The 25,904-nt window shown below is 32.1% G+C and overlaps 1 protein-coding gene across 1 annotated transcript in view; it reads right to left on the bottom strand.

The window, feature by feature from the left end:
- The window catches only part of LOC122400487 (neural-cadherin), a 355,065-nt gene that overhangs the window by 287,749 nt on the left and 41,412 nt on the right, over positions 1-25,904 (bottom strand). The window contains exons 12-13 of the mRNA XM_043401991.1: positions 25,687-25,869; positions 12,874-13,063 (exon numbers count right to left, since the gene is read on the bottom strand). Of these exons, the coding sequence (XP_043257926.1) occupies positions 12,874-13,063; positions 25,687-25,869 (373 nt within the window). The remainder of the gene's footprint in view (positions 1-12,873; positions 13,064-25,686; positions 25,870-25,904) is intronic.

Genomic DNA, 25,904 nt, shown 5'->3' with positions numbered 1-25,904 from the left:
CTTTCAAACTTAAATATGAAAGATTTCTACGAAAATGTCTAACTGAAAAGAATCAGTCTACTTCAATGGAACTACAATATATCGAGAAATAATTCAGCAGAATTATTTTCTACTTTCAGCTGCATCTCTCGTATATTTCCACCGTTCGAGTGTCGATTTCGGTCGACTTAGCTGTCATTAAATACGATTTCAGATGAAATTTTTTGTTACTTCCAGAGTTCTTTGAGATTTTATGAAGTTTCTCGAGTCGATTCAAACATCGACGGTGAAATAACTTTTCCTGTGATATTTCATGTGACACAAAATGACCAATATTTTAAATTGAGATCAAACATACTTAACAGGAAATAATGTTTCATATTAAAGTATTCCTGTTTCGATTAAAGTATTACTTAATATTTAAATAAATAAGCCAGAGACTGTAAAATTGTGTAAATTTGTTATTACTAATTTAGTACTACTACGAAAGATACAATTTTTTTATAAATTCAAAGAACGCCATGTTTATATTTATTTTTAAAACCTATGAAAGTAATATTAACGAACACACTAAAATTTTATTGAAGAAAGTAATTCATTTATTAGCTGTTTTCTTAAAATTACTGCAGAATTTTAATTACTTTCCATGGTAAATGAAATTCTAAACGTAGTCTTGCCTTTTACAATCTAATTGAAAGATTATCATTGATTATCATTGAGATTGTCATTCACGAAATTCCAAAATTAGAATATTCCAGAAGAGTATATAACCTATATTAATAATATTTCAGCTTCAACTTCAAGTATTAAATTTAAAATTTCTGTTACACGAGATTCTACTTTGAGTTATATGTAAATGTAATTAACAAAATGTTTTGAAAGGGACATCCATGTCAAATAATTATTTGTAAATGTAAAATTATTTGTATAATTATTATTTGTATATTATTTGTATAATATTATTTGTATATAAATTATTTGTAAATGTTTTCAAAATGTACCTTATGATTGTATAATTTATCATTCTATACCTAGAATTAAAATAATTTGTTTTATGAGAAATTTTACTAATAAATTACTGTCACACGGCACAATGTGTCCACATTTCTGAGCCGTACTCTTCATTATTATTTCATTTCAAGTTTCCTTATGTTTTCGCCGATTTCTACGGACGCCACTGTTTCGTTAAACTTTATTCTACTCGGTGTGCCGTGCTTCTGGACTTTCGTACACTAATTGTGACAACTTCCGTTCCATTATATTTCACGAATTCCACTCACAAGGAACCATCGCGAACGGTCCGGCTTCGATTTTGATGAAATTTTGTACACTTATAAAGCAGCCAAAAATAATCGACACGTATTTTTTTTTAGCTGCGGTAACTCGAGTTTAAGGGGTGAAACCACCCCTTGAAGTTTTGGCTCGAAACGGCTATCTCGAAAACGGAAAGACATACAAAAAAATTGTTAATGGGCGAGGTTGATGGTTTCTTATGTACAATAACATGGTGTTAAAAAATTGAAAAAAATACAATTCGTTTATAACAAAAAAAAATTTATTAACTTAATTTTTCATTTTATTGAAATTTTCATAATGACAAAAAATGACGAGCATTTTATTCCAAATCCACTGGTATGCGATTTTTTAAAATTGCCTCCTACAGTTTTGCAGATTTTGATGATTTACATCTTGCGCGCACATCCATTATGGTAGTAGCTGTTCTAACTTTGATTTTAATGAAGCACTGTAGGCTTGCACTACTTCTAGAGGACAAAATCGGGAAAAATACAAGAATACCAATTTGTTGATGGAGGCTTCGTTAAAAAGTTATTAAAAAATTAAATTAAAAAATTTCAAATCCTCCAGGAAAAAATTATTTTCGGTTGCGGGGGCCAATTACAATCATTTTTGGTCAATACATATACCCACGAAATCCTACGCACTTTCGAGAAAAAAATTCCTAATCGAAAATGTAATTTATGGCCAGAAATGTTGTCCGACATGCGGATCTTTAAAATGTCATAACTTCTGAACGGATTGATGGATTTTAATTTTCAAAAATGCAAACGACGCGTATTTTAATCAAGAATACGTAGAAATCGCAAAAATATGCAAAAAGTTGATCCTTGAGCCCGCAAAATGAGAAAAACCCCATAAAAATGGTCCAATCTTCAAACAGCCATAATTCCTACAATAGTGAATATATTTCAATGAAACTTTTTTCTGAAGTAGAGCTCATAGGTACCTACAAAAAAGTATTGGCCAACTTTTTTGTAGGGCGTCAAACAAAAGTATTAAAAATGAAAAACGAATTTATAAGAAAAATCGACAGGGCGTAGGTGCCTAAATTTTTCAGCGAAAAAAAAAAATTACAAATCGTTCTAAAAAAATTATTTTCAGTTGCGGGAGTCAATTTCAATCATTTTTGGTCAATATATATACCCCCGAAATCCTACGCACTTTTGAGAAAAAAATTCGAGAATGTGTGAAATTTTTCAACAAAATTAAAAAATTTCAAACCATTCTGAAAAAATTATTTTCGGTTGCAGGGGTCGATTACAATCATTTTTGGTCATTACACATTCCCCCGAAATCTTGGGCATTTCGTATAAAAAAATTCAGTACGGGCGGAACTTTAAACGTTAATAATTTCTTAACGAAGCCTCCATCAACAAATTGGTATTCTTGTATTTTTCCCGATTTTGTCCTCTAGAAGTAGTGCAAGCCTACAGTGCTTCATTAAAATCAAAGTTAGAACAGCTACTACCATAATGGATGTGCGCGCAAGATGTAAATCATCAAAATCTGCAAAACTGTAGGAGACAATTTTAAAAAATCGCATACCAGTGGATTTGGAATAAAATGCTCGTCATTTTTTGTCATTATGAAAATTTCAATAAAATGAAAAATTAAGTTAATAAATTTTTTTTTGTTATAAACAAATTGTATTTTTTTCAATTTTTTAACACCATGTTATTGTACATAAGAAACCATCAACCTCGCCCATTAACAATTTTTTTGTATGTCTTTCCGTTTTCGAGATAGCCGTTTCGAGCCAAAACTTCAAGGGGTGGTTTCACCCCTTAAACTCGAGTTACCGCAGCTAAAAAAAAATACGTGTCGATTATTTTTGGCTGCTTTATAAGTGTACAAAGTTTCATCAAAATCGAAGCCGGACCGTTCGCGATGGTTCCTTGTCAGTCAGAAGTTGCACACAGTTTCTATTCGGTGTAGTTCTAATTAATTGACCTACACTGATATACAACTAAATTACACGGATTGATTCGACGCAAAATGGCGTACAATCGGATCCACAATACACGCCCAATCGATAAACGTGTTCGCCCAGGGAAAAGTCACCGAAGGAATTGAATACTGCATCGCGGCGAACCGATAAATTTTGCAACCGAGAACGGAATTCTAAAACGGCCCGAGGAAACTGCGTCGTTTATTTGCAACAGCACGGACCGATTTGGTTTCGCTTCCTCGCTAAAAGATCGCTGATTGCAGAAACGTGTGGCAATGCTTGGAGCAGGTAATCATACTAAACTGACAAATAAAATTAATCGATCGATAGAGACTAAAATTGAATAAATGTTCCTTCTTTATATCTAACAAGAAACACATAATTTTATAATATTCATAATTTTTAAATAAAACTCTTATGAGAAAATTATTCAGTAATTTTTTTTAGCAGCCGTAGTTCTTTTTTTCGAGGAAAAAGATTCATTTATATTTCCAAAAGACTCCAAGAGTTCCTTATTAGTTGATTTTCTTTAAATAAAATTGTTTTGAAAGAATTATTCAGTAAATTTTTAAGTTTTAATTCACTTCTTCGAGGGGAAATATTCACCTATACAGGGTGTTCGAATGCTTCTGGAAAAAATTTTAATGGGAGATTCTAGAAGCCAAAATAAGACGAAAATCAAGAATATCAATTTCTTGACTGAGGCTTTATTAAAAAATTAAATCAAAAAATTTCAAATAACTCTGAAAAAATTATTTTTGGTTGCGGGAGTCAATTATAATCATTTTTGCTCAATACACATACCCCTGAAATCCTATCCAGTTTCGAGGAAAAAATTTAGTACTTTAAACGTTAATAACTTTTTAACGAAGCCTCCATCAACAAATTAGTATTCTTGACTTTCGTTTTATTTTGGCCTCTAGAATCTCCCATTAAAATTTTTCCTAGGGGTGGCCGAACACCCAGTATAGTACATAATGCAGAGATGAAATTTTTTTATTTTTGTCTTTTTTTAAATAAAACTTTTACCAGTGTGTTTGCGAGAGTTTTCTAATTAAAATGAGACCAAACACGATATAATTCGTCTTTAACCTAGATCGAATAGAGTATAAAATCTCGTTAAATACGTAAAATATGATCCAAGTTATGTATATCGTGTTTGGTCTTATTTCAGTCAGGAAACCCCTATAAATATATTTGTGAAGGTCCAGTAAAGCGGAGTTATCCAATATTTGCTGTTACTTTATAATTCAAAGAGTTATACGATTGGTAACCGTTTCAACTTATTAGATATATTTTATGCATGTAGAACCACAAAAGTTGCGAATTTCAAAAGTAACCGAGCTTCTATAGAGGTAGTTTTTGACTATACCAAACAGAAATAAACCAACCGTAAGAATTTTATGATTCAGAATGACCCAAACAACCTGGAAAGCTTTGCTAGTTGCCTCACAATACACTCTCTATTTTCTTTAACTTTCTCAACGGTTGATGTTTCACAAGTATGATGCTATTTTTCCGGCGCTTTTCTTTTCGGTTGCACGACTCTCATACAAACATGGAGGCAGGAAATGCATCTAGAATATTTCCAATTGCACCGAAAGTTGTCTTACGTCAATATTTATTCAAAGCTATCGTCGATACGTCGATTTAGCAAAAAACTGTTCTCGTTTGGAGAAAACGGAATAAATATGAGAAATTATTCTTTGACGATGTATAGTTTTGTTAATAGGGCTCGTCGATAATTTCCAACAGACGCGTACCTCATTTTAACGCGTTCGAGAAACGTCTGATGAAATGTATTGCATGAATATCGCCGGAGGCGTTCCATTTAAACGAACGTTAATTATATTAGCTGTATAGTATCTCCATTACACGGGTAACTTGTTCCGATGCATCGTGTTTCAGCAAACATCAATAAAATATTGACAACATTTCGAAATGAAAAAATTTGAGATTGTTTGAGGATGTAAATGCACTTTCTGTAGATTACAGTGAAACTTTAATAATATCTGAACGTTCGAACAAAACATTGAAAGCTCACGCACACCTAATATTGAAAGAATGCTAAGGGACGAAGCGTGACGACTCAAATGTTTGTAAAATATTTCCGAAGGCGTAAAACTTCTTTAGTATCTTTCGCTGTTTCCTTTGTATGGTATGCCAAAAGTAACAAGAAGACTGTAATAGAAATTGCCTCCGTCAACAAATTAGTATTCTTGATGTTCGTCCCATTTTGGACTCCAGAATCTCCCATTAAAATTTTTCCCAGGAGTGTTCGAACACCCTGTATATCTAAAAGATTCCAAAAGTTCCTTATCTGTTGATTTTTTTTTTAAATAAAATTCTTTTGAGAGAATTATTCAGTAATTTTTGTTCGCAATCTTAATTCATTTCTTCGAAAAGACTAATTCATTTATATTTCCAAAATATTCCAAGAGTTCCTTATTTGTTGATTTTTTTTAAATTTTAAATTTAGAAAATTCAAATATATTTTCGCGTGCATTTCCACGTCAGATTCAATAACTTCGATAAAAAGATGATCCGAAGATTCTTTTCGTGGAAATTGGAAAAGTTACATCCATCAGACTGTCAACCAATAAAACATGTGCGACGGAAAGGGGAAAAATGTTCAAGTTTCCGGGAAGAACCGGTTATCGATGGACTCGTTTCGCTTAACATGGAACTCGAACGTACAGCAGAGAAGTCGAAAGTGGAATGTTCATTGGGCAGTTACGTTTTACTTTCAAAAATGAAATTATTACGAAGTTACCATTGAGTTTATATTTATGTCTTTTTAAAATAAGATGTATATATAATAATTTTGAAAGAAAATCTGGTATATTTCGATTTGTCAGCGTGCAAAAGAATTCGAGAGACCATAAAGTCGAACTGCTTCAAAACAACAATGTTTGTTGACGAAGATACTTTTTTTTTCTAGTTCAAAGTTTGAGTTTCAAATGAAACTGCACTTTTTCGTTTTCGTTTACGAGTCAACTGAATACACAGACACTGGCAGAAAAAGCAAATAAAAGAAATCGCCATGAAATACTGGCTGCAGACAGTTAAATATTTTCATGATTCGTCGGAGTTACGTTCTACAAGGACTAAAAAGAAATCCGAAATCTCCTTTCGCAGAAATTGGAACAGTTGCATTTGTCAAAGAGTCAATCAATAAAACACGCGTGGCGGAAAGAGTAAAAACTTGAAAGATTTCTTGGAGAATAAATTGAATAAAATTCAAGGAGTAGATAAATGTCAGAAGCAGATGACGGTACTAAAGAGAAGAAAAAAGGTGAACGTAAATCTGACATGTAAAATGTGTAACTAACCGACAAGATTGAACAGCTAAATATTTTTTCGATAATTTTAAAATTTATGTGAGAAAAAATAATCCAATCGAGTACTTTCTTCGATCACTGATTTTATTAAAAACTATATTTTCAGCAATGCCGTCAAAGGTTCAACTCTCTTTGATATATTGAAACTATAGAGCCTAGAGTTTCGTAGAATAAATTAACTTACATGACGCTTTCAAATGCAAAGTACGCTCTATCGTAAACTTATAAGGAGGTTTCGCTCAACAAATTATTGTATTCAGAATTCGTTCCAAAATTTTCTTAACAGATTATTATACGATGATGCAAATGTTCGTTGCTTCACGTTAGAAAATTAATAGTAGGTTGAAGCTTTTTGTATATTCCAAAAATTTATTATTAGATTCTCTTTCTATCAACATTAGTTTCTTTATTTAGATTAAATCCAAATATTTTAAAATTAATTTAGATAGCCCTATATTATTGAAGATGACCCAAAAATTGACGTAGAGAAAAACTAAAAAACTACTAATATTTTTTTTATTTGACAAAATATATTTTAAAATAAACATCATAAAAATCATTTCCAGACCATACTTATGATCAAAGAATTGTATATATGTATAAAAAAGCAGTTCTGAATATTTAAATATTTCGTGATTCCTTATGTACTTTAATTATCTCTAAAAAATTTTTGTTATTATCATTAGATACATATTATCGATTGCGACAGAGAAGGATTTGAATTACGAACGTTAGAAGCGAAAATAAATATTGTAAATATAGATTATAGTGTCTCGTAGTTATTATTTCCAACAAACGAGCATTCACACGAATAATTTTGAATTTCGTTACACTACCCAATGCCCTCCATCTTCTACCTGCATAAATGTTCGATTGTATCGCAATGGCCAATTAGAAAATTAATATTCATGGTCGACCAATGTACACTACCCTCTATAAATCACTAGTTGAGTCCGGAGCCCCATCCTGCTTTGAAAATGTAAATTGCAATATAGATGCTATTTTGAAGAGATTCTATTACCACATTTTGTCATTCGTTTATTTTAAATTATTATTTATTATTAGGATTTGTTGGTTATTTAAACGATCTCCGTAAGGGAACACGATGATATTTTATGGTAAAGGAGAAATGATACTTTACTATGAAGACTTGTATTAATTAAGAAAATTAAGATTAGATAAATTAAGCTAGATGCTAGAGACATTCGTATCGCCTCTCTCACCAACTGTTATGACATTATAGTTCCAACACAATTAAATAATAAACACGTCTGAATTTAAGGCTGTAATAAATTTATTCCAAATAAATCAATTATATTAATCCACTGAATGTCACAATTAATTCTATCGATAATTTCCAAACGAATTATTATTATTTTATATTAATGGGGAAAAGAGTATAAAACATTTGCCAATTTAATAAAATTCTTAAGTCATCTGTATCCTGACAATTATACTTTAACCTAAAACTCTTGAATCACCATATGATGCAATATTTAGTTAACAAAACGAACAAAAGAAGCTTCATTAAAAAATTGCATCGAGCTCTATATAGGATATGATTTCAGTTTTCTGTACGATATAAAAGTTAAACATTTTTAGTATCATTTCATGATGCCAATTCATTCTTATTCCGTGTTTACCGAGTGTCCACTGAGTTATGGACGGAAGTGTATGTCGTGACATTTTTCGCAATACCTATTTTTGCTTTCATAGAATCGCGACCATGCCACGTACCGAGTTTTAGAAAAAATTGCTTCCGTAGTTGTGGAAAAGCGAAAAATATGTCGGATAGAAACATTTCCGACTAGTTGAACAGACATGGAAACTGCACTATCTATCTTAAGTTGTCAACCGTGTCTAACAACATGAAATGCTTGACTCCCAAGGGGAGATACAGGGACTCGGGCATTCCAAAAATAATAAAACATCGGTAATATAAATGGTACCATGAGAGACATATACGAAAAATATTAATTTTAGTTAATATTAATATGGAAGATAATGAATTTTTAATTCACTAAATGAAATAAAAATTTCTGAATTATATTATAAGAAGTATATCCACCCACTAATTGTATTTATATAGTTGTTAATGATCTTGGTTGTTTTTGCATCTTTAAACGTCATTTAAAAAAATATGTTATTTCGTTTTATTGTTAGATTTACTTTACAGGAATATATGTGATACAGTATTAAAAACTGTATTCACAAAAACGAATGAAGATATCAATTTCACTTTTCTTTTTCTAATTAAATGATCAAGACTAATTTTTTCATTTGCATCAAATTCTTTTTAGCTGACTAGTAAGAGGAAAAAGTCTGTCTTGAAATTTTTCAAAGGGTAGCATTATTCTTTTGTTATTTGAATAGTTTTCATCAAGCTGAATAAATATTCTTGGAAACTATAAACTTGGAATAAATATTCGAAGAATTATTTCTTAGAGCCTTAATGTTTCATAATTGTTCAAATTTAGTAGAATAATAGATTTCGTGAGTCAGAAATGTACAGTGAGTGTAAAAAGTATTCGTACACTAGTCAATTTGAACAAAAACTTTGCAGAACTTTGTTTATTACAAAAGTATGTTAACAAAAACATGCATACATATTCTTAGAAATCTCTGGAACAAATGTCATTAACAACAAATTATTTATTTATATTTATTATGAAAATATTAACAAATTTCCAGAAATTGGCGTGAAATATACGTGTAATAAGTATTCGTACACTTCTAATTTTACAACAAAAACTATAAATTTTAGTACATAGACGTAACAAAAATCAGTCTATTTGCTATTTTAGTATCTAGTGGGATTTCCTTTAGATTGTATAATCGCTTTAAGCCTTTGCGGCATTGAATTTACTACATTTTTGGTTATAGTACTAGAAATTTTGTTCCATTCCTCTAAAAGTGCATTTTTTAAATCTTGTTTCGAAGAAATGTGATGGTCTCGAATTTTTTCTTCAAGATGACTCCATAAGTGCTCTATCACATTTATGTCTGGGGACTGTGGAGGGATTTTTAATTGCTGCGGCACATTATATAGGATCCACTGACGTGTATTATAAGCATTATGCTTTGGATCATTATCATGCAAAAATATATAATTGCCCTGTAACTGCATTATATTTGCACTAACCTGAAGATGCTCTTTTAGAATATCGATGTACATTTTGTGATCCATGATACCATCGATAAAATGGAGGGGTCCAACCCCGCTCGCACTCATAGAGCTCCAAACTGTGACAGATCCTCCTCTATGCTTTACGGTCGGCTTCAAATTTCTTTCTTCGTACTCGGTATTTTTTTTCCGCCATACTGTACATCGTCCATCTGACCCAAATATGTTAAATTTACTCTCATCGGTAAATATAATACGGTTCCAGTGCTCCATAGGAACATTAATTATGATAGATTATTAATTTCATGTACGAAATATTTCTTACGAGCTACTCTGCCGTGATATCCTCTATCCCATAAAAAATTACGCACTGTGCTACTGCATACATTAATGTCCAGATCATTTTTAAGTTCAGCTGTGATTTTCACCGCACTTATCTTTGGATTTTGCTTTATTTTTCGAATTATCCATCGGCCGGTATACTCATTTATTATTCGTTTACGTCCGTTTCTTGGATTAGTTTTTACAGTTTTTCGATCGCCATATCTGTCAATGATTCCTTGAATCGTAGACCTCGGTCTATTTAAAACTTTAGAAATTTTACTCAGTGTTTTACAGTTATTATGTAAATTTATAACAATTTTCCTTTCTTCTTCAGAGGTTTCCTTGCGTTTTCGTCCCATTTTACTGATAATTTCGTTGATAATGTTTGAATTCAGGATACTGCCTATACCGACAGCGTCTCCAGACATACTGATGCTAAGTATGTTTACATATCATGGATTATCTTGTAATCGTTCTATGTGGAATGTTACGAATCAAAGACTGTACTAATACTTATTACACGTATATTTCACGCCAATTTCTGGAAATTTATTGATATTTTCATAATAAGTATAAATAAATAATTTGTTGTTAATGACATTTGTTCCAGAGATTTCTAAGAATATGTATGGATGTTTTTGTTAACATACTTTTGTAATAAACAAAGTTCTGCAAAGTTTTTGTTCAAATTGACTAGTGTACGAATACTTTTTACACTCACTGTATGTTATTTTTTAAGTATTTTTAATCGCCAAAAGATAGGGACTTGCTACTGATGAATATCATAGAAACATAGTTCGTGAACACTATGAATGATAAGGGACCTAAATGAGAACCTCGCGGTACACCAGACGATGCATTAATTATTCTGGAGAAGGTATCTTTGACCGGAACAACTTGTGAACAGCCACAAAGGTAACAAGGTAACTGCCCATTCAATTTAAGACATTTCCATGTAATCCCATTGTCAGGCAGTTTCAAAGTACATAAGTAGGGTACTAACTGCTTTCTCTAGAATTGTGACTTCAGCAGTGTTCGAATGAAGGTCCTGAGATAGTAATGCAGACTTGCATTATCAAAATATAATTTTCCCCCCAAAATAAAATTAATGTACCATTTTGAAGAACTTCTTAAGCATCTGGTCACTTCATTATTCTATATAGGGTGTTCGGCCACTCCTGGGAAAAAATTTTAATGGGAGATTCTAGAGGCCAAAATAAGACGAAAATCAAGAATACCAATTTGTCAATGGAGACTTTGTTAAAAAGTTATTAACGTTTAAATTTCTGCCCGTACTGAATTTTCTTCTCGAAAATGCGCAGGACTTCGGGGGTATGTCTATTTTTAAAAAATGATTGTAATTGACCCCCGCAACCGAAAATAATTTTTCCAGAACGATTTGAAATTTTTTTTTTCATCGAAAAATTTCACACCTACTCGAAATTTTTTCTCGAAAGTGCGTAGGATTTCGGGAGTATGTCTATTGACCAAAAACAATTGTAATTGATCCCTGCAACCAAAAGTAATTTTTTTAGAACGATTTGAAATTTTTTCATTTCATTTTTTAATAACTTTTTAACAAAGCCTCAATCAACAAATTAGTATTCTTGATTTTAGTCCTATTTTGGCCTGTAGAATCTCCCATTAAAATTTTTCCCAGGGATGGCCGAACACCCTGTATATGTTTAATTAACTTGGATTTTCTAGATCCAAGCAAATATAAAATTACACAATATTAATCATAGATCTCTGAAAAGTTGTTGCATTATGTAATGCGTCCATGTTTCAGTCTGATTTTATGTAAGGACCTTTTTAAAAGTCTTAAAATTCTTTAAAAATCACATTGTATTTTCTTTTTCTTGTCATGTTTATTTTATTGGATTGTATTTTATTTTGAGGTTTTTAAAAAAACGTATGGAAGTCCCTAACTGTAATTAATACCTCTCTCATAACACGTTTGTAGATATAATGTGATGCAAAATTATCCCTCGACAGATTGAAAACCTGTACAATCATAAAATTCTTTAACAGTCACATTGCATTTTCTTTTTCTTGTCACGTTTATTTTACTCGATTATATTTTCTTTGAGACTTTTAAAAAATCTTATGGATCCTGAAGAAGTTCTCAAATATAATTAATACATTTATCATAACGCGTTTGTAGAAATAATATAGTGTAAAATAATTTCATAAGTGATTGCAAACCTGTACAATCATAAAATTCTTTAATAATCACATTGCATTTTCTTTCTATTGTTACGTTTATTTTACTGGATTGACCATTTACTGGACCATGAACAAGTCCCTAAATGTAATACCTTTCTCGTACCACGTTCGTGCATACAATATAAAATAATCTCGAGAGAGATTTGCTCTTAATAAAAAAGAAAAACAATTCCATTAAATTTATTCATACTGGACGCCATTATTCCATTTCTGACAGTAGAATATTGAATTCTACAAATCGACGTAATATTGATCGAAAACCCCCAGCGTAGTTGGAAGACGAAGCAATATTTAAAATTTCATTTACCCATACCTTTGCATTCTTCTCTTCTGTTCGTGATCGTCGAGCTCGTTTTCACTGCGAGCGTGTTTCTATTTTTCTCTTCACGGAGAGAAAGTGGCGAATCTATTGTCCCTAAATCAGCGTACGAACGCGATTGGAGAAACGACAGCGCCTCTCTGCGTTCCAATTTTTCCACGAGGAAACGCGATTGCACCTCTCGACTCGAGTACCCAATCCCGAACCATCCCGAGGAGATTCAATTTCGAACAAATGTCCGATATTCTGAACCCGAATACGTCGAACATGGTCACGTTGAATACGTTCAAAGAAAACCGGTGATCCCACGTACCTGAATTCGGTTGTCCTTTGCTGTTGGGCCGCGCTGACGGTGCTCCGTCCCTGGCCTCCACCTCCAGTGCGTACGCTCCTTGCGTTTCACGATCGAACATCACTTTCGTAAAGATTTCACCTGTCTCCCTCTTGATCTCGAAGTAATCCTTTCCCTCGTTCCTATCACTGTTCACGACATAATAAGTCACCTGAAACAGAAATCGAACACACTGTGATATCACGTGCTCTTAAATAATCCAAATACGATCATTGTTAAAAGCAAATGCTTGTTAAATGTTTAAATTTAATTTACTGATAGAGAGAAATGAAAAGAAAAATTTATTTTATTAAAAGAATTGCATTTTTATACCTTTTCTATACACATTCATTTTTTTTTTCTTATTACTGCAGTTTAGACTATTTTTGGTATTTTTTGAACGTTTTTTACAATATAGTATAAGCTTCGTCATGTCGACATTTTGCATACATATTTATTTACGTTTTACGAATGTTCACAATATTTTTCAAATGAAAATAATCATAAGGTTACTTTTTTAACAAAATTGTCCTACTTGGCTGACACGATTTCAATTACTTTTTAATTTGAAATATAATTCATTCAATTTTGATTATTTTCACTTGAAAAAATTTGTGAACACACGTAAAATATAAATAAATACATATATACGCAAAATGCCGAAATTAAGAATGTTATACTTCTTTTATAAAAAAAATCCCTAAAAAGACCAGATTAGAATATCTCTTAAGACTCAGTAAAAAATAGTATTTTAAATATGTAATAGAAATTTAGACATATGAAATATTCGAATCGGAAAATAAATCAGGGACAATTTTGTTGATTTAGGAAAACGTGAGAGAGTGAGAACCAGAGGATAATAGTAACCAAGTTGTTCTAATTTACGGACCACCATTTGTTATACTTCTCTTCCTTCGCCTTTTATAGGTATTATTTATAAAATCTTCATTAGGTATTTAGAAAGATAAATAGATAGTCAGACATTTATTCGCCAGAGATAATAAGAAGATGGGAATATGGACAGAATCGATTAATCTTTGCTTAATGGCCTGAACTTTGCGAAGACTAACTAAAACGTCCAACTCAATACAATTCGCAATTCTTTCGACTGATCCTTCTCTCTTCCTTTAATACGTTTCGTACCGGAAATGGGTAAAATTTTATTCGAATAATGGACGAAGAATAAAACCAATATATACCAATTTATTTGTAACGGCGGCTCGTTTCGAACATTTAAACTTTTTGTTGATTCTGTAATTCCATTTAACAGTTGTATATCTCTTATTCACAGTTCAAAAGTTAATAAAAATCAAACAGATCAATATATAATATTACTGAATTTTTTAAAATCATTTGCGAAAAGAAATGTATCAAAAAAAAATATTTTCGTGCAAGAAAATTAATATAAAAAATTCAGCGACCTTATCTACTTGTGGTAGTATTTGTAAGTATTAATGGTAGTATGATAATATCTGTTTTGCATTTTAATAACTTATAATCAGTGACAAGGAAATGGATTTGATAAAAAGAATTTATTATTAAATTTTTGAAAAGAATAAGAAATTTGCTCGCTCGGGGAAAGGTATTATAAACTGACCCCTTTTGAAATAATAAGCAAACAAAAGAAACAATAGATTATAATGAGAGATAAGTAAAGAAAGGGATTTAAAAAATTGAAAAATAGAACGTAAATTGTAACAAAAAATAAAAGAGTGTTTCCGGAACATCGTTAATCCGGAACCGCCCCGGATATGCATTTTTCCTCCTGCCATATACGTTTTAATCGGAACAAAAAGTAACTATCTGCATTCGCGGGTTTCTTTTAAAACTGAAGAAAAAGAAAGCACGCGTTGATTTCCACCGATTGCGAGTAATTTTTGCGCAAATGAAAATCCATCGAAATGCACTAAAAACACGACACAAAAAGATTGGAACCGTAGAAAAAAAAATGGAGATACATTTAAATATCGAAATTGCAAAAAAAAATTTTTTAAAGGTGCAGCGAACATACGGCGTATCGAGAGTATATTCGAAATTAAATTCGACGTTATTTGATGGAATGGTGATAATGATAATATCGATAGCACGATCAATTAAATTAATTAAAAGGGAGTACTCTATTAATAATACGTGCTATTGAATAGTAATTATGAACATAGATGATGACATTAACGATCGAATTTCCAACAGACGGGAACGTTGAAAACTTTAAACCGGGAATCGATTGATTAATCAATTACTGAACGATTACGAATTACAGTCCAACTATTGGAACGTTAGCAACCAACGAGAGCTAAATCGAAATACAGATTACAAGTGTGTAACAAAGTAACAATATTCTAATTTACGCTTAATATTGTTTAAATTTCTATTTAATATAAAACTTACACAGAAATGTTCTTCGTTTCGTATGTAGCTTGAAAATTCTTCCTTATTTCTCTTTATGTACCGAATTAATAATTTATCGTGCCACATTCGACGAACAACATGGGTAACCAATTTGGTAAATCATTTATTTATTAATCATTGGCAATATTACTTATTTAGTATCAATAAGTAATCAGGAAATTTAGTATCATACGAATAATAACAAAAAATACTAAAGAATCGAATAAAATAATAATAACTTCACGACTTTTGCTATAGTATACGTACAATGAATTTTAAAATACTCACTCCTGCTCTTATTGTTTGTTTACTGAGAAAAATATGTAGTCTGACCGGTTGAATGATTTATATTTGAACTGGACAAAATTTGGTATCAAATTCTGGTTAGCTTCCGATGTAAATGGAAAATATATGTATAGCAAAGACGAAAGGAGATAATCTTTAGTTTCCACTAGCTTAGAACAGTCTAACAACGCGTATTAAAAGTAATTAAATTTTAGACGCGTGCAGTTACGAAACTATCAGTGTTTTATTAATTATTGAGACGTTGTTAGAAGTGGTAAAGCCTCCCCATTAAAATGGTTTTTGGTTTATGTCGATCCGACTTTTCGTTTGCGAGATATTGTAATTTATGTAAAAGGTAATTTTTCAAATTCACTGTCTACTATCTACGCGCGCGAGATCAATGAACTCGCGCGAGCGTAACAACGAAACATAAACAAACCCTATCTCCGAAACTAGCCACTGCATCGACGCGAAATTAAAATCGCTATATCTCCGGAACTAATGAAGCTATCGACTCGTACACACACTCATTTTAAAGGGCATTTCATCCCCTAAACGATGTCCATATTAACTATTATTATTTATGCTGTCTTTTATGTTTATTTTAACATTTACTTTGACTCTACATACCCAAAGACGTTTCAGTAATTCCTACTGGTCGTACGACTAGTGTATAATAAAACTGGACCATAAAACGTCCATTTAATTGAAAATGAATTTAAGTACAGGATGTTTGCCTAATTACTAGCCAGCATTTTTTCTTAAATAGTTTGTTTTCTCTAGAACTAACTACGATATCGATTTGGAACAAATTTAGTTTTCAAGAGCGTTTTATCTTCTATCCGATGAAAAGTAAATAATTTTTTAACATAAAAGAGAAGAATATTTTACGAATAAACATCAAAACACAACTTTTTATACATATAATGCAAAAATTAAAAGTGCATTGCCTCGTAAAAGAGAAAAAGAAAGTCATTTGACCGATTATGGTAGGAATGGGTATACATGAAGTGCCGGTAGGTTTGGTATTAAATCATAAACTGATTACGGAAACAATAAGTTTCCGAATTAAATCGCGCAGATTAAAACGCGTGACATAAGCGACATTTGCACGGCTCGAACCTCGTCCGAAATATATCAAAGATGGAGGAAAGGTTCATTAAAATGTTCTACGCCTCGAGTAACGAACGTTCTTTAGGCCTGTCGACCCTATTTCGTTGGTACTTGGTATAAGTTTTCGTGTTAAGGATCTTAGCGACGACGTAGAACGATCTGTCGAAGAACGACGCGAAACTGCCGTGAAAATTTAAATATGTCTAGTCGCTTCTCCTACATTCTGAACGCGTTAAATGTATAATCGTCATTTCAAACTTATCATGCATCTTTAATCTAACGTTAAATAGCGTTACAAGCCATCATCAAGCACATCAATAATAATTAATAACAATAAATAATTTGTGTAGTTGGGTTACTGAAAACCGTGAATCATTAAACTCGTTGAAAAATATACCGTGTAAGAGGAGAGTCATGTTTTTAAATTTTAAATTACGTTAATTTAAAAAAAATAAAATAAAACTATTAATTACTTTTATTACAATATATATATTAATGGATGAATATACATAATAATTTTAATCAGTTAGTTAATTTAGATCTAAAACTTAATCTTTAAACAGTTATATTTCACAAGATTAATTAACGATAACACGGACAAACACGCATAATAAGCATATTTATACGAACCTTGTGAAACTTAAAATCCAAGAGGACATAACAAACACTAAATACGAGTAAAAGAAATTTTTGTTAACAATTCAAACGCGAAAGTAATAAGAGGAACATTATTTTTAATATCGCTGCATGCCCACATTAAACAGACAACGACGGTGAATAAATATTCGTTTACGCAAAGTGTCGTTAACGTTCGCGCGCGACGGGTTATTTAAAATGACACTGTACGACGTTTAAAATTATGCTGCAGCGAGGCGGGCGCGATTAAATTTAATTATAGTATTTTACGGCGTGACGGCGTTACACGGCGCAAGAAAGTTACACGGTGTTTCCATCACGACCGCGACTTCGACAAACACAATTTCACTGCGCGAAATTAACAAAGTTCGGTCGGAATAATATATCCGTTCAACCGAACGCAACTATGGTACTTATTAAGCGAAACTGAACAGTACTAGCGCGTTCGTGTCGATTCCAATCGAGAGTTTAATCGTAAAGCATTCGTAGCAATATGTTTTCGAGCTCCCTAAATTCGTTACGCGCCCTTCGAAAGCAAATTAAGAGCACTTTATCCATAAAAATTCCAAAGTTTACTTTATTTTTTGTTATTTGTTTTGCGATTTAAAATAATTTCCTTTACTTCCCGACGTACGACTGTGACTATTTCTTATAAAAATATTCAGCCACGTGATTCCTCTAGAACAATATTATTACAATTTTTGTACATAGTTTTGTAAACCATACGCTGAAACATTACTTGAACTTCTATAATACCCAGAATATGAGAATTAACAACATCAAACATTATACAGGGTGTCTCACCCGATATTGACATCTTGGTTTTCTCGCTATTGTTACTCGTAGCAAAAAATGTTTCAGCGGAGGCTTGAATGGTATCGAGTGGAACATATTCTGACGTTATTAGTTTTTTCGTGAGTGGACGCGTAAAGGTCATATAAAGGTCAACTTTGTTTTTTAAATGGAATGAGGTATTTTTTAATACATCAATCGATTCAGCTGGACAATCGTTATAAAACAGTACTAACTATACAGGGTGTTCGGCCACCTCTAGCAAAAATTTTAATGAGCGATAGTAGAGGCCAAAATAAGACGAAAATCAAGAATACTAATTTGTTGATGGAAGCTTCGTTAAAAAGTTATTAACAATTAAATTCAAAAATTTCAAATCGTTCTGGAAAAATTATTTTCGGTTGCGGGGGTCAACTACAATCATTTTTGGTGAGTACACATACCTCCGAAATCCTATCTACTTTCGAGAAAAAAAATCGAGTAGGTGCTGAAATTTTTCGGCGAAAAAAAATTTGTCAAATCGTTTTAAAAAAATTATTTTCGATTGCGGGGATCAATTACAATCATTTTTTATCATTACACATACCTCCGAAATCGTACGCACTTTCGAGAAAAAAATTCCTTACTGAAAATCCAATTAGGTGCCTTTTTTCAACGGAGAAAAAAAATTGCAAATCGTTGTGGAAAAATTATTTTCGGTTGCGGGGGTCAATTACAATCAGTTTTTGTCATTAGACATACCCACGAAATCCTGCCCACTTTCGAGAAAAAAAATAGAGAAGGTGTGAAATTATTCGAGAAAATTAAAAATTTGCAAATCGTCGTGGAAAAATTATTTTCAGTTGTAGGGTTCAATTACAGTCATTTTTGGTGAATAGACATACCCCCGAAATCTTGCGCATTTTCGAGAAAAAAAATTCAGTAAGAGCGGCACTTTAAACGTTAATAACTTTTTAACGAAGCTTCCACCAACAAATTAGTATTCTTGATTTTTGTCTTATTTTGGCCTCTACTATCGCTCATTAAAATTTTTGCTAGAGGTGGCCGAACACCCTGTATAACGTCGAAAAATTAGTAGATCAGGAGATATTTCAATTTAAATTATTTAAATTCTTACGGCATCATTACTATCGTACCTACCGTTGAACCATTCCTGTAAATAAACGCTAACGTCTTAGTACAACAACAATGGTGTTTTAGAATTATATAAATTGAAATATCTCCTGAACTACTAATTTTTCGACGTTACATAATTAGTACTCTTTTATAACGATTGTCCAGCTGAATCGATTGATGTATTAAAAAATACCTCATTCCATTTAAAAAAACAAAGTTGACCTTTATATGACCTTTACGCGTCCACTCACGAAAAAACTAATAACGTCAGAATATGCTCCACTCGATACCATTCAAGCCGCCGCTGAAACATTTTTTGCTACGAGTAACAATAGCGAGAAAATCAAAATGTCAAAATCGGGTGAGACACCCTGTATATACATACAGATAAACAGATAAACATTGTTTCATTAAACTTTCTATATTATGATTTATTATTTTGCACAGTCTGAATTTAACAGAATACGTCAAACGTAAGCAACATTTTCTGCGTCGAACGTTAAATAAAAATTAGAAATTGAATATCGGAATAAAGTTACCTTTGAAGTTAAATAAAATCTAATTGGAAATTATTTGACAACTAAATTTCAAAATAAACATAGAAAATAGTATAAATTATAATAGTCGGTATATTAATCGAATAGAAAATAAGGAGCCCTTCGAAATGAAATTTGTTTCAAGTGGATAGCGAAATAATTCGAAGCATTTGTTTATTTTTCGAATTACCCCTTAATTTAAATTACGATATCTCAGAAATCATTTCAAAGGGGAAGGTTTACCGCTTCTAATGAAGATTCAGCTATAAAATGAAATTATAATAAAAATAATTAACAAAATTATTGTAAGAGCGACGGAAAGATAGTGGAAATTGAAAATTTGTTCCTTGTTTTGCATCAAAATTTCTTAAAAAACAATTGCAAATTATAGGTAGTACGATTTTATTATTCTCCACGTAAGAGTTCGAAGATTTTATGCAACATCAAATAACTGAAAATTTATACATTATATCGCGCGTAGTTGGCATTGTATATTGCTTCGAAAATAACTTTTCTCGTCTGCGGTTAAATTGAAACATCGTTATCAAAATCAAGATACCGTTTCCTTCGAAAATCTCTTTCAAGTTAATACCTGATTATCGATCTCCAATACTTTTTCCGGTATCTCATACATTTTACACGAATATAAATCCTCGGGCTCAATTTATTTCAACCGTTTTCTCATAAAAATAATCAGAATCTCCGAAATGAATTTGTACGATAAGATATAATATTGGAATAATTCGACTCTGGAAAGCGTGTAGGTAAAATCTGATCAATCACGAGTAGAGCAATTTCAATTGACAATTAGTATCGTTTCTTAGATTAGATCGTTAAAAATAAAACAGTACCAGATTTAGGAATTTGTACTTTTAAGATAAAATTCGTGAAGGTAGAAATATGACATTTTAAACGACAAATGGGCTATAACTTTTGAGCAATAAGAACAGAACCGATGATCTTTAATAAACGATTATGGCGTGGAACCAATAAATTGACTGTCAAATTGATTACCTTCGCAAAGTCGCTGTCGGTATCTTTGAATTTTTTTATAGATTTTTTTTTATAGAACATCACTTTGATCATAAAACGATATTTCACATCGAGAGGGTTAAAGTTCCCTTGAATCAAATTCAATTTACGACAAGTCATTCGGCAGCTCATAAAAGAAATCAATGTGTGCCAAGTTGGAACCATCGCGAACGGTCCGGCTTCGATTTTGATGAAACTTTGTACACTTATAAAGCAGCCAAAAATAATCGACACGTATTTTTTTTTAGCTGCGGTAACTCGAGTTTAAGGGGTGAAACCACCCCTTGAAGTTTTGGCTCGAAACGGCTATCTCGAAAACGGAAAGACATACAAAAAAATTGTTAATGGGCGAGGTTGATGGTTTCTTATGTACAATAACATGGTGTTAAAAAATTTTAAAAAATACAATTTTTTATAACAAAAAAAAATTTATTAACTTAATTTTCCATTTTATTGAAATTTTCATAATGATAAAAAATGACGAGCATTTTATTCCAAATCCATTGGTATGCGATTTTTTAAAATTGCCTCCTACAGTTTTGCAGATTTTGATGATTTACATCTTGCGCGCACATCCATTATGGTAGTAGCCGTTCTAACTTTGATTTTAATGAAGCACTGTAGGCTTGCACTAAATCAAAGTTAGAACGGCTACTACCATAATGGATGTGCGCGCAAGATGTAAATCATCAAAATCTGCAAAACTGTAAGAGGCATTTTAAAATATTACATACCAATGGATTTGGAAAAGTTCGGCCACCCTTGGGAAAAATTTTAATGGGATAAAAAAAAATACGTGTCGATTATTTTTGGCTGCTTTATAAGTGTACAAAGTTTCATCAAAATCGAAGCCGGACCGTTCGCGATGGTTCCTTGTCAGTGTTTCGATTGAAGAGCAAACATTGAAAATCACGCCTTTGATCAATCTCTCCTATCCTGTTACATGAAAATATTTGAAAAAAAATTGTAAAGAATAAAAATGCGTAAACATGTTGAAAAATTTTGAACCGAAGCAATACTGGCCAATAATTCAAAAATAGACTTTAACAAAGGTTTCTGACGATAATGAAGATATAACGATACTCTAAGATAAGCTACGTGAATTGATAAAATTGGCATACAGGGTGTTGAAAAATTTTAATGGGAGATTCTAGAGGCCAAAATAAGACGAAAATCCAGTATATCAATTTTTTGGCTGAGGATTCGTTAAAAAGTTATTAACAATTAAATTAAAAAATTTAAAATCGTTCTGGAAAAATTATTTTCGGTTGCGAGAGTCAATTACAATTATTTTTGGTGAATACGCATACCTCCGAAATCCTACCCACTTTCGAGAAAAAAAATCGGGTATGTGCAGAAATTTTTCGACAAAAACAAATTTGTCAAATCGTTTTAAAAAAATTATTTTCGGTTGCGGGGGTCAATTATAATCATTTTTGGTCATTACACATACTCCCGAAATCCTAGGCACTTTCGAGAAAAAAATTCCTTATCGAAAATCTAATTAGATGCCTAAATTTTTCGACGAAAAAAAAATTTGAAATCGTTCTGGAAAAATTATTTTCGGTTGCGGGAGTCAATTACAATTATTTTTGGTGAATACGTATACCTCCGAAATCGAAAAAAAAATTCAGTACGGGTGGAACTTTAAACGTTAATAATTTTTTAACGAAGCCTCCATCAACAAATTGGTATTCTTGATTTTCGTCGTATTTTGGCCACTAGAATACTTCATTAAAATTTTTCCCAGGAGTGGCCGAACACCCTGTATGTATGTTAATTTAATGATATAACTTTGCAATGCTAATATTCGAGTATTTATAAAACGTTGGATTTAAAACAAACACCAAATACCAATTCACCCACGGTCTTCCAGTGTCCAAATATTTTATCGATAATCACTAATGCACATTCTGCTCGATTCCCAGGACAGAGAAACAACGCACGAGAAACTCACGCGGCCCGTGAAACCACTATTCGCGTTGAAGGACTAGCAGTGACTGATCCGAAAATTCTTACAAGAGATCAGTTTTGCATTTACGTATCCTTTCTCCCACTTTATTCGACCGAGAAACGAATCGCGGGCTCAGGGGATATTTTCCTACGCGATTCAATGTTTATGTTTACTTAGCAATGTTCGAGACGGTGGATCCAGCGTAATCCAGTTCTCTTGACATCTGCCTCGTCCTGTTTCAAACAAACGTTCCCGTTTGCTCAAACTATCGACGTTTTATCGGCAAGCAAATAATATACTCGACGAATTACCAAATTGATTACATTGTAAACGAATTTAAGGAGATCTGTTTAGAATTTAAGGGAGTAAGTAGAACCTCGTTTATCCGAACGAAATACTGCTGAACCTCAGATAAACAGACTCATGAGTGAACCTTTATTACACGAACCCGTATTCTTAATTAAACGCGTATTTTTATACATATGTACACATGTATGTAACACGAGTTAACATTTGGTGCAAGCTGAAACGTAATTTAATACCATTAATAAATTTGTAGATCATTTTGAAATATTGTTCATAATTTATTTGAAAACATTTATAAGTGCGTACATAGAATATAACACAATTAAATTGCAAAACGTAGTAATTAACAAAGCAATTAGGTCTTAGCAGCGTAAAACAATAATTTATAAGAACAGAAAAATAATAATAACCCTTCAAAAATAACAATCCTTATAATAATGAACCGTTAATAATAATACTAAAAATTATGAAAATCGTTAACATTGAGAAAAATAATAAATCTACTAAAGGAAATATTAATTAACAACAATAAATATAATTAGTTGACTAAAAGACGGTGGAAGGGATAAGCATCTCTATTGTCGGACCACCTCGGTTATCTGAACTACCTTGTTCCCCGACGTGTTCAGATAAACGAGGTTCTATTGTATTGCGGTCTAAAATTTCGAAAAACTCGAATTTGACGTGATAATTTTGAATACATTCACGGTGTTGCATTTTAAGCTTTTTCTGTGTTTACATTTTCTTGTAATTTGTGAGAAATTTGCAAGAGAAATATAGAATTTTTACAAGCAGTGGCTTTACATCCACTCCAAATTAATTTCGTGAAAGGGAACTATCATGATTCTTTACAATTTAAATGTATACTCTAAACAAGGTCTAAAAATGAACTAATAATTACATCAACTTTATACACTCCCAGCCAAAAAGATAGCACATCTGTGCTATCTTTAATTTCTCACTGACACACGTACAATTTTGGGTTTGTAACGCATAATATAGTAAGCTTACGAGCTCAGAACATGCGGATCGCTGCAAAGATGTCGCGGCATCACGGCGTTTTGTTTACAAAACAGAAACAGTGTTGTATACGAAGGACGAAATGATAGCACACTTATAAAGCAAATAAACATTTATTTAATTTATTATCAATCTATATAATTATTCATTAATTGTTTAATAATTTGTACATCCTCCTTTATTTTCTATGATTTCAATCATTCTATTTGGTAACGACTTATATAATTTTTGAATATTTTCTTGATTTAAATTGCTCCATTCCGCGACAATAGCTTCTTTTAGTTCGTGGACATTCTCGTATTGTTTCCCATGTTTGTAAACTGCTTGACTGAGTTGACTCCAATAATTTTCGATAATATTAATATCCAGTGAGCGCGCAGGCCATGATAAAACACGTATCTTTTCTTTTTCAAAATAGGTTTTTACAAGTTTTGCAGTATGCACCGCTGCATTATCCTGCTGATATATGAATCTAAACCCAGATATACGTAGGGCATGCTTTGTTATTTGTTGCTTTATCAAATCCAAATAATATTTACTGTTCATTTTTCCATGAATAAATTTTATTTCCGTCTTACCGAAGTAACCGATGGCCGCCCACACCATTACTCCACCACCGCCCATTGCTTGCCGAATTTTTGACAATTTTTCTTTTCTTAGATCGTGGAAATAATAGTTTAAACCATCAGGTCCATTTAAATTAAATTTTTTTTCGTCGGAAAATATCACTTTTCGCCACTTCTTCTTCCAGTGTATTCGATCTTTGGCAAATTGTAAACGTTCTTGTTTGTACCGTGGAGTTAATGCAGGTTTCTTTTTTATTTTTAGTCTTCTAATGTGCTTGCATGATTGTAATACATGACGAACACTTGAAACACTTGCATTGACGCCAGCCATTTGCATGATTTGTTTTGTTGTACACTGGGTATTGGAAGCTATACGCAAAACAGTTCGTTTATCCCGTTGTGACAACGATGATGGTCTTCCACTACTCTTCTTTTTACCATAATTTTCCACGTTTTTAAGTAAATTATAAATTACCTTTCTACTTCTGCTAGTTATTTTCGAAATTTTAGATACTGATAAATATTGCCTTTTCAATTCAAGAATATGCTTTATTTCTGATGTCGTTAATTTTTCCTCCCGTCCCATTCTTGTAAATTACTAGGCAATACTTTCGCGTCTTGAATACCTAAGAGATCGCGAAATACTGAGCAGTTTATAAACATGTAGACGGAGTGTGCTATCATTTCGTTCCTAGAATACAACACTGTTTCTGTTTTGTAAACAAAACGCCGTGATGCCGCGATCTCTTTGCAACGATCCGCATGTTCTGAGCTCGTAAGCTTACTATATTATGCGTTACAAACCCAAAATTGTACGTGTGTCAGTGAGAAATTAAACATGTGCTATCTTTATGGCTGGGAGTGTATATGTAAAGTTTCATTTAAAATTAATTTGGTAAAAGAGAATTACCAAGAATCTTTAATATAATTTAAATGAATACTGTAAAGGAGGTCTAGAAATGAAATAATAATTAACTGGAAGCTTTAAAGATTTGTGTGTAAATGTGTTTGGCGTATCAGCTAAAGTAGAGTACTTGTAATCTGTGCTCACCTCATTGTTCGGATGAGTGCCATCCTTATCAATAGCGTTGACTTGAGTAACTTTACTACCGACTGGTTCACCCTCGAGTACAGTTTCTTGCTCACGTTCGGTGAACAAAGGTATTTCGTCGTTTACGTCCTCCAGGACAATGTGTACGGTAGCTTCGGATGCAAGTTGTTGGGCGCCATTGTTCTGCAGGAGAGAATTGCCTTTATGTAGCCGTATAT

This window comes from Colletes gigas, unplaced genomic scaffold, assembly GCF_013123115.1.
Source record: "Colletes gigas isolate AHSC1104 unplaced genomic scaffold, ASM1312311v1 Colletes_gigas_Sc00018, whole genome shotgun sequence".
Classification (NCBI taxonomy): Eukaryota; Metazoa; Arthropoda; class Insecta; order Hymenoptera; family Colletidae; genus Colletes; species Colletes gigas.
The sequence above is the reverse complement of the archived record's forward strand: the minus strand, read 5'-3'. Positions and strand labels throughout refer to the sequence as shown.